Here is a 10,000-nt window from a genome sequence, read left to right as displayed (position 1 = left end):
AATGGGTGTTGTGATCATTCGTTATTGTGTTTTATTTGTTTGCAAAACAAAAATGTAAATGGAATAAGAAAATAATATATTTATATATATAAATTATTCTTAGAGTTGTTCTCTTGTATTTCATATTTTCCTGTGCGATGTGGTCTGTGTCGGTACACAGACTATGTTAGACGTCTGGATCAAGGAATGAACTGAGTGCTTAGGACTCAGTATCCTCGTGTCTGTTTGTCTGTCAGCTTGCAGGAACGGCTGTCCTGGGCGTCGGGCTGTGGCTGAGGTTTGACTCCAAAACAAAAGGCTTGTTTGAAGGAGCCGACTCTCCGTACCTCTTCTACACTGGTGAATTGCTCTGGACCACTGGAATGGGTTTTGGTAAACATGAGTGAAGTCCCATGTAGAACATTTCCAATGTGTGGTTGTGTGTGTGTGCGGCAGGTGTTTACATCCTGATAGGAGCTGGAGCTCTGATGATGGTGGTGGGTTTCCTGGGTTGTTGTGGAGCCATTCAGGAGTCTCCCTTCATGCTGGGACTGGTAAGTCGAACAACGTACGGGGCATCAATGCTTGTGTTTGGCAATGCAAAACTGGTTTTACGTCTTCAAACCAACAACATCGTCTGTTGACTGGAATACCTCCACTAAATGCGACAAGAACTGTCAAGTTAGCTCCCAGCTCAACATGTTTTTACAACTTTAACTACTACTTTGTGAAAAAAAAAACAGTGTCATGTTGTGTCTTTCCTCGCTGGTCTCTGAAGGCCAAAGCCGGTCAAAGTAGGGTTTGTCTGTTTCCTGTTTCCAGTTAGCTCTCTTTCTCCCTGTGTGGTTAATCTTCTTTCAGTTAATCCCTCAGTGGGAGGAGCCTAGAGAAATTGGGTGCAGCTCCGGTTAAACCGACCTTACTTGTTACATGTTAATGGCTTGTATATTAAGGCACACATGATCAAACACACGTGCTATAGCTTTCTCTCTCTGCTCCTCTCAAACACACACACACACACACACACACACACACACACACACACACACACACACACACACACACACACACACACACACACACACACACACACACACACACACACACACACACACACACACACACACACATCTAAAAGTAAAAAACTGTACTGGTTGTTAATGTTTGACTGCTATGTTCGTTTCAGTTCTTCTTCTTCCTGCTCATCTTATTTGCCGTAGAGGTGGCAGCAGGAATCTGGGGGTTCTCTAACCAAAGCAAGGTACCGCTCACACACGGTACCCAAAGTCAGCCATCCAACAAAATATAACGTCATTACCTCATGCTGAGATTCTGTCCTTCTTGTGGTGCTGTAGATAGTGAATGACATAACCTCGTTTTACATGGAAACATACGACAACTACAGCAAAGGAGACGAGCGCCTCAAAGAGACATTGCTGGTGATTCAAACCGGGGTGAGCCTTCTTTGTTTTGACCAAAGAGTCACTCAATATGAATGGATTCTCTAAAAAGTGAGAGTTCAACTTCAGCTTCGAAGCTATGTTAACACTCTCAAAGCTTAACCAAACACATTAGGTCAATGAACAATGTGTGTGTGTGTGTGTTCATGTGTGTGTGTGTGTACAGTTGAGTTGCTGTGGCCCAACTGGAACAGTCCCAGAGTCTGCCAAAGAGACATGCCCCCCAGGAGATTTGTTTGATGAATTAATCGCTAAGGTAAGACTATCATGGTGTGTGTGTGTGTGTGTGTGTGTGTGTGTGTGTGTGTGTGTGTGTGTGTGTGTGTGTGTGTGTGTGTGTGTGTGTGTGTGTGTGTGTGTGTGTGTGTGTGTGTGTGTGTGTGTGTGGGTGTGTGTAATGGATGCCAACACATTGAAGGACCCAGTCTAACAGACGGATTAGGACTGTCAAAATCTTTCAATATATATATTTATCTATATATATTTATATATATATGGAGAGAGAGAGAGAGAGAGAGAGAGAGAGAGAGAGAGAGAGAGAGAGAGAGAGAGAGAGAGAGAGAGAGAGAGAGAGAGAATGAGAGAACATTAACATCACACATGACACAAGACATCTCAATGCAATTTATAGTAGTTACATACAGACATAATTTGCACCGCAGACAAATTACCAACAAACATCCCCCTCCCCCTTATCCAATTGTGGTGTAACTATGGCAACAGTGCTGTAGCAAAACCTTTGGAGGACCGCGGGCTCACAGAGTCTATAGTGGATGTTCTGTGTGTGACACAGAGAACGAAGGGGACAAGAACATTAAAGATAACCGAATAACAAACGAGACACCCTGACTGAAATGAGCCGTGTTGATCCCCCAGAGCTGCCTGGACGCCATCGACGAGGTGTTTGACTCCAAGCTGCACATCATAGGAGGCGTGGGCATCTCCATAGGCATCGTCATGGTAAGACCCGGGCGCGACCTCCCCGCCCTGTCTGTGTGTCTGTCTGTCACCGTGGGGGCCTCTCTCACCGATGCCTCTCCTCCTCCCCAGATGTTTGGGATGATCTTCAGCATGCTCCTCTGCTGCGCCATCAGGAAGTCCCGGGAGGTGGTGTGATGAGAACCCCCCAACCCCCCCACCCCGACAACCCAATGTGATCACGACTGCCCCCCCCAACCCCTTCCACCAAGTCCCCGTTAATGTTGCATGATGTCATCTCTAGGGTCCCAGGACTGCCACTGCCAATAGGTAGGCTGACGGTTCCGACCTCGCCCATATTGATGTGTCACGTGGCTGTGACCGTGGGGTGGATAGGGTTAATGGTTGATCAATCAATCAATTCATTGGAGCTGTATATTGCCAAAATGCTCTGACTTACCTTCCTGGACTTGGTACAATGTGGTTGGTCCAAATATATATGACGGACATCATCCGTGAGAAATGTGCTACAGAAATAACACGTCATTTGTGGTTACTTGATGAAAAATTGTTTTGTGTAACGTTAATAATCAAAACAAAGCGACATACAGTCGTATTGTTTTCTAAACATGTTTATATTTACATTTTATTGTGGCTCACCCATGAGCAAGGGGAATCAAGGCCCAAGGCCAAAAACAAACAGTCATAACAAATATATATTTTTGTTAACTCCGCTATTGACCACCATTGCATAATTTAAGACCCAATATACTTTTTTTTTACTCAACTATATACATCCCGTCTTGATAATGTCCGGTTGTGAACCAATAACAGTAGTTTCTTTCCTCGGGAATATTATTAAGTGTCTTGTTTAGGAATACTTACACACCTCCTTACAATTTTCCTTACAGCTTAACACTCCAACATCATATTCTCCTCACAATGGATCGCCTTTAAGTCTCTGACTCATTTTGTTTGTTCTTTTTCTTTTATCTGTGATAGATTTGTAAAGATGTTTAAGGTACCTGCAGTTTGTGGAACACATGCTTGATCTTTTATAATGTCCTTCGCATTTCAAAGTGATGCACTGAATCATGCTGTATGCACTGTATGAACTGTTTGCGTGTGTGTGTGTGTGTGTGTGTGTGTGTGTGTGTGTGTGTGTGTGTGTGTGTGTGTGTGTGTGTGTGTGTGTGTGTGTGTGTGTGTGTGTGTGAGAGAGTGTGTGTGTGTGTGTGTGTGTGACAGAGAACTGGTGTGAAAAAGCCAAATAAACTAAATCCACCTTCTTCATCTGTATGTGTGCTGAATCTACCTTCTGACCTGAAACTGAAGCAAATAAACTCTATCCTCCAGTTTCTTGGATAGAACTTACACTTTGATAATATCGAGGATTTATTTATGCGTTCAGAGTAAAGGTTGCGTTCCAAGTTTGAAAACATTTTGAGGAACTTCTCACATAAACAGGAAAGTAACCTGCTGGCGTCTCCTGGGTCTGAATCTCCTTTCTCTGTTTACTCTTATCGTTCTGACTCACTCCATCAGTTTGTTCCAAATTAAGAACAAAAGAAAATTCACAACACTCACATCCATCAAAGCACACACATGGAATATTAGTTAAAGTCTCCTAATGAAGCCCTTGCACGTCTTTGGTTGTGCGTGTCTAGTTGTGCGTGTCTGATCAAACTGGCTTCTGAGGAAAAATGACTCAGAATTCCCTTGAAGAAAATCTTCAGTGATTGGTTAAAGGCTCCTCTGATCACTGCAAGGAAATGCTGATTGGGTTGATGACAGTTGGGCGTTGTCCTGGTTCGACTCAGTAGCCCTCCTAAAAATGTTGATAACACTGATTATAACAGTTCCACTATATATTTTTGTGTCGGAGTGGTTATGCTGTTGATACAATAGCTTGTCAGCTCTCCAAGGGAAGAAGGTAGGAGGCAGAGATAAGAGAAAGGAATGTCCACATGACCTAGGGGTCTGCCGTGAACAGAAACACACAGGCCAAGATCAACACACACACACAGGCCTGTTCTGTACCCAACGGCGATAAGATGCGTAGTCAGTATAAAAAAACTTTAGAAAGGTCAGTCACACTTTTAAAAACATAGATTAGACAAAATACTAATAAATGACATTTATTGTCCGAGAGACATGATATAAATACATGTATTGAAAACAATTACAAAATGGCTTAACAGATAGAAATCTCTTGTATAAAAAAAAATAATAATGATAAACAGATGCATACTTTGCAATTTAAAGTTTGCAGTTATATTTAACGCTCATCATCTTCATCATCATCATCATCGCCTGTGTCCTCTGGTGAAGCAGTTGCGCGTGACGATTTGTGCAAATGCAGCACGGCATCAGCACGCAAAACACTACACAGACACTGGAGAACAGCCAGAATCAGCCGGTATTTACAGGAGACCGACTCGAGCCCCGCATCTGACGCACGGGGGGGGGCACCAGGGCTCTGTTCAGCAGCAGCAGGGGAGACACGAAGTCCAACACCACTAACCCCACCACCACCACGATCACCACCACCACCACCACCACCCCCACCACCACCACCCCCATCCCCGTCACACTGCAGCGCCGTGCTGCGGCTCCTCCCCAGGCTCAGTGTCTGGGCCTGCATGAGGCGCCGGGGCCCCTGGGAGTAGACGTGTCTGGGGACGGTCAGCAGAGCGTCCGCCAGCAGCCGGCACGGAGCGGGGACGCCGCCCTCGCCGCCGGGCCTCTGGCCGCCGGGCCCCTCGCCGTGGCGCAACAGGGCGCGGTGCAGCAGGAACTCAAACTCCCCGCCGGCCGGGACGGTACCCCGCGGGTCGAGCGCGCCCTCCCGGGACGGGCCGGCTCCGTCCGAGCGGCTCTGACCATTCTTGGGGTGGCGTGGGTGCGAGGGGGCTCCGGGGCTGGCGGCGTGTTCGTCTTCTGTGGTGCGTTGCCATGGCTCCCACATGGCGAGGAGCATGCGCAGCGCGTCCCGGACGGCGCCCGCCCCCTGCTCCGCCTGCCCCTCCCCCGCGCCGCACAGCACCAGGCTGTGGGGCCGGACGGCGGCCCCCGGGAACCCAACGTGGACGTACCTGGGGGACCACGAGGAGAGTGGAAGTACATGATTCAGTTACAGAACATGATTTCAAATGATGTCAAATGAGGAAGTCCATAGGAACGATCATACAATGTAAGAAAAACCACAATCCTTTATACATTCTGATCTGATACTGATGGGTGGAGGTCACATTAAAGTGAAGATATGAGATAGAAGTATCAATAAACTATTCAAATAAAAGAAATGAGGACACTACAGGACAGTGCACAGAGCTCCTCCTTTTGGGAATGTGTGTGTGTGTGTGTGTGTGTGTGTGTGTGTGTGTGTGTGTGTGTGTGTGTGTCTGTGTCTGTGTCTGTGTCTGTGTGTGCGTGTGCGTGCGTGCGTACCTGTGCGCCCCCAGCACTATGGGTTCACAGAAGCTCAGCACGCCGACGTGCTCCCGACCGACCCGCCCGCACACCGTGGCGGGCGTGGCGCCGCTCAGCTGGGCAAACAGCGCCAGCTCCTCCTCCTCCACGCACTCCACCACGGCGAGGCCGGCGCGGCGGGCCGCCCCCAGGGCCGCCTGCGTCTGCCTCCCCGCCGAGAGCAGCAGCGTGACGCCCAGCCCCCGCAGCCGGCCCACCGCCCCCTCCAGGGACCGCTCTGCCCAAGCGCTGTACTTCAAAACCCCTCCCTCGGGGTCCGCCTCCTCCGCCCCCCCTCCCGGACCGCCCACCTGCAACACCGTCCCGCTCAAAATTGTGTTGGGCTGCAGCGAGCCCCCCGCGCCGACCAGCGCCACGGCTCTGACCGGCGGCTGCTCCCGCTGCCCCGGCTGCGGTGGGCGCGGCGGGACGGCGAAGTCCCGGTGGATGACCTGCCCCTCCACCAGACGGGACCCCCCCGCGGGGAGGCCGCACACAGCGGTGTGCAACGCCCCGAAGTTCCTCTCCAGGAGGCGGAGGGTGAGGGCCGGAGGGTCCGCGGGGGGCCTCCAGAGGGAGATCAGGTCGCGGGTCAGTCGGCTGGCGAGCTGGGCGTGTGTGCGGCCGAGCCGCGTGTAAAAGAACGTCGCCAGCAGTCTCTGAAGGGGACAAGGGTCTGCGTCGGCGTCAGAGCGCGGCGGAGCTTCTGGGTCTCTGTGCTTGAGTCCGCTCTCCCATGAGAGACTGGCGGTGTGAGGGACCACCCCGACGAGGATGACCTCGGCTAGCTCCTCCAGCCCGAAGGCCAGCAGCTCCTCTGCCGTGCGTCTGGCGCCGGCGGCTAGCACGGCAGCTCTGTTCGTGTAGACGTGGCCGCCGACGGAGCCCTTGCTGGCCGCCGTTTGAATCCCTCGCAGCAACGAGGCCAGCAGTAGGATGAAGGTCTTTGACCCGTCCCCGGTGTTCTCGCTGTGTTTCCACACACACTCCACCACCATCCTGCAACACGCACAGCACAAAGAGCTCAATCTTCAGTTCTCAGGATAATATCATCAGAACTTTGTCTATTGATGATCAAGGCATTGATGTCCTAGTATACCGTTTGATTAAAAAGTATTTTACCAAACTCACTTCCAGTGAATATTTGGCGTAGCGTCATTAATTAGCATGTCAGCTCAACGATGCCTACATGTAAACTGCAGACAGGTATTGAACCTATAACCATTCGGCTGGAAGATAAACAGCCTATAAGCTCTAGATTAGAAGACCTATCCTGCTGTAGTAAATATGTTAACAGAGAACAGTAAGTGACAGGGGAAGCGGTAAAGAGAAACTCAAGGCTCATCTTGTCTACCTAGCCAGTGGGTGGTCGAGCCGCAGTGCTGTAAGAATTTGTTTCCCACTGCGGCTCAACATCAGCTGTCCCGTATCCCGAGTGAAGAGCACCTGGCCGCCATCGGGTCCCAAAGCTGCGGAGAATGACCGCCTCCAGCACACACACGGTCTGCACCACATGTTTCAGGTGAAGGTGCTCTACCTGCTGCATCTAGAAAACATAGAATTACAATCAAAATAGAAATGGCATGGTAACATGTTGAACGTTTCAATGGTGAATATCTTTTAATGGTCATTTGTGGAGCAGTTGTACATGTTGTTTGTCAAATCGTAAACAGTACTAAATATGTGCATGTCGTAGTACTGCGGTATTTCTAGCCGTTCAGTTGCATTCTAGCTCATGTCAGATTTTGACCGTTTTTGTTCATCAATTCAGAAGTAAAAAGAATGTGGCGAACATATTTCCTGAGTTTCAAAGCTAAGCTAGGCACGGTAGATAGCTTGACCATTGTACGGGAAACACACGTTTTATTAGAAGGGTTAAGGTGGAATGGTTGTACGCTTCAAAGCAGAAAAACATTACGTATGAATAAACTACCAAAAAAATAGATAAATCACCACAGATCTGGCTTCATCGAATGGGTGAATGTCGCTTGGTTGTGTCTGTCTCGTCTCCTAGGAACCATACTTCTTCGATACTTTGCAGGGGGATTTGAATGCGAACGTGTCATCGTCGCCACCTAGTGCACGGAGGTATGAACAGCTTGTTTGCAGAGCATGTGCATGGGTAGTAGATAATGGGTAAAAACACTAGATTAACAACTTTACCAGCGATACTGTATGAAGAGTGATGCTTACCTTCTTTTCTAAGATAAAATAGAACAATTTAGAACCAACAGTCTTATTTAATATTTATATTTGTAACAACATCATATGCAAAAAGATAAAGACATTTAGTTTTGTGTAAATGTTTTCCATGTAAAGAATATTCAGTTTATATTTTTCCAGATATAAATTTACATGTGAAATCACTGGGATCTATTTCCAGTGATATCGTTTTGCAATTTACCAATTGATAACAATAAAAGGATATGTTTGCGCAAGATTGTGTCTCTTATCAAAATAATGTTCTTTCTAGAATTACAACGATATTTGAACTTTTGCAAAATAATATATTAAGATATTGATAAATGTGTAAAGTTATGATGTTTTATGAAAGAAATGATAGATACAATATACATTGTTATATACTATATTAATGGTCTTATTGAAACAAACCAATTATATCTAATTACAAGTCCATTACGTTACTGTTAATTAACTATTAATTGTTAGCTCATAACTGTATTAAATCATGTTAAATGATTGTACCTGTATTGTAAAGTGTTCCCCCATCTGTAAATAAACCATGTCTATTACAAGGATTATAGTTTCAGGTGTCTTTTTACAAAGGTTATTTAGGTCTCTCCTCCTCCTCCTCCTCCTGCCTCTCCATCCTCAAGGTGAATAGGGCGGGGCCAGAACCTGATCAGTGTGGTGCTGCAGAAACCACATCCTTAGGTTCTAATTCAGGCAGCATCATCTATACATAGACAATATGAGACAGGACGCAGCGAGAGCCAGATGCTCAACCTGGCGGGGTGCATGCGAAACACGCAGACACACGCACACACATACAAACACACACACACACACAGACACACACACACACACACACACACACACACACACATGCAGACCCACGCACACACACACACACACGCCACACACACACACACACACACACGCTCACTCACATACATACGGACGCACTTACGGAAGATCACACACACACATACACACGCATAGGCTTTTTCACGTCTGGATGTAAAATGTCCTCTGTTGCTGAACTTACAGTATGCTCACAGACGCAGACACAAACAAGTGCAGGCACAAAAACACGTACACACACACACACACACACATACAAACATGCTCACACACACACACACACACGCATACTCGCACACATACAAACACACACGCACACCTACATACGGATGCACCAACGAAGGACATACAAACACAAAACAAACAAACACACACACACACACACACACACACACACACACACACACACAAACACCACACACGCACATTCGAACACGCTCACTCACATCGTACGGACTCACTCACGGAAGATCCAACACCCACATATACACACACTTTTCACGTCTGGATGTAAATGTCCTCTCTTGCTGAACTTACAGTATGCTAACGAGCCTTTAAAGAGCGATGTCACTACAGTAATGAATATTGATGAGTGGATGGGGTCACCTCTGGGTCTTGGACAGAGGTCATGAGAGGTGGGGCGTCAGAGGAAATGACCCGTCGCAGGAGACCTGAATGAGCAGAAAGGAACACACATACACTCAGTACACAATGGCATCTACAACGCACAAACATTGAGATACACGTGCACATACACACATAGAAATATTATCTGTTCTACTCACGCTCTCTCCCACACACTCACCTCCCCTCTCTCTCTCTCTCTCTCTCTCTCTCTCTCCTCTCTCTCCTCTCTCTCTCTCTCTCTCTCTCGCTTTCGCTCTCTCTCTCACATCGCTGTATCTTCTCCACCTGCTCTGGCGTGGAGTTGAACCTGGTGGGAAGTAGAATCACAGGACTTCATTTGTCGCCTCGCTCCCTGTCATCCACCTCTCCTGCCCTCTGTACGCCACTTGTCTGTTTCCACTCTTTCTCTCTCCTCTTTCTCTGTGGAGGTTAAGGACTAGTTACCGGTAACCCCTGACAACGGACTAACAGGTATGGTCGTTTCTTTAGGTGCATCTTTA

The 10,000-nt window shown here is 47.6% G+C and overlaps 2 protein-coding genes and 1 pseudogene across 3 annotated transcripts in view; 2 read left to right on the top strand and 1 right to left on the bottom strand.

The window, feature by feature from the left end:
- Window positions 1-3,650, top strand: part of cd9a (CD9 molecule a) — a 6,486-nt gene extending 2,836 nt beyond the window's left edge. For both annotated transcript variants that reach the window (XM_030365327.1, XM_030365328.1), the window contains exons 2-8: window positions 237-339; window positions 436-533; window positions 1,166-1,240; window positions 1,335-1,433; window positions 1,606-1,695; window positions 2,316-2,399; window positions 2,490-3,650. In XM_030365327.1, coding sequence (XP_030221187.1) covers window positions 237-339; window positions 436-533; window positions 1,166-1,240; window positions 1,335-1,433; window positions 1,606-1,695; window positions 2,316-2,399; window positions 2,490-2,555 — 615 coding nt within the window. In that variant the 3' untranslated portion in view covers window positions 2,556-3,650. The remainder of the gene's footprint in view (window positions 1-236; window positions 340-435; window positions 534-1,165; window positions 1,241-1,334; window positions 1,434-1,605; window positions 1,696-2,315; window positions 2,400-2,489) is intronic.
- An 829-nt stretch (window positions 3,651-4,479) lies between these two features.
- Window positions 4,480-7,880, bottom strand: bbs10 (Bardet-Biedl syndrome 10). The gene is made up of 4 exons (XM_030365326.1): window positions 7,782-7,880; window positions 7,183-7,374; window positions 5,808-6,827; window positions 4,480-5,452 (listed from the first exon to the last, which is right to left on the bottom strand). Exons 2-4 carry the CDS (start codon window positions 7,341-7,343, stop codon window positions 4,636-4,638), a joined length of 1,998 nt encoding a protein of 665 aa, XP_030221186.1. The 5' UTR covers window positions 7,344-7,374; window positions 7,782-7,880; the 3' UTR covers window positions 4,480-4,635.
- A 1,905-nt stretch (window positions 7,881-9,785) lies between these two features.
- Window positions 9,786-10,000, top strand: part of LOC115550384 (synaptotagmin-2-like) — a 5,333-nt pseudogene continuing 5,118 nt past the window's right edge.

This window comes from Gadus morhua, chromosome 9 (genome assembly GCF_902167405.1).
Source record: "Gadus morhua chromosome 9, gadMor3.0, whole genome shotgun sequence".
Taxonomy (NCBI): domain Eukaryota; kingdom Metazoa; phylum Chordata; class Actinopteri; order Gadiformes; family Gadidae; genus Gadus; species Gadus morhua.
This window is presented reverse-complemented; position numbering and strand designations above follow the sequence as displayed.

Coding starts and splice junctions, on each gene's coding strand:
- bbs10 (XM_030365326.1), bottom strand. CDS start 7,343: ATGTGGTGCAGACCGTGTGTGTGCTGGAGGCGGTCATTCTCCGCAGCT. Junction 6,828..7,182: donor CTCGACCACCCACTGGCTAG/GTAGACAAGATG, acceptor TGCGTGTTGCAG/GATGGTGGTGGAGTGTGTGT. Junction 5,453..5,807: donor ATAGTGCTGGGGGCGCACAG/GTACGCACGCAC, acceptor GTGGTCCCCCAG/GTACGTCCACGTTGGGTTCC.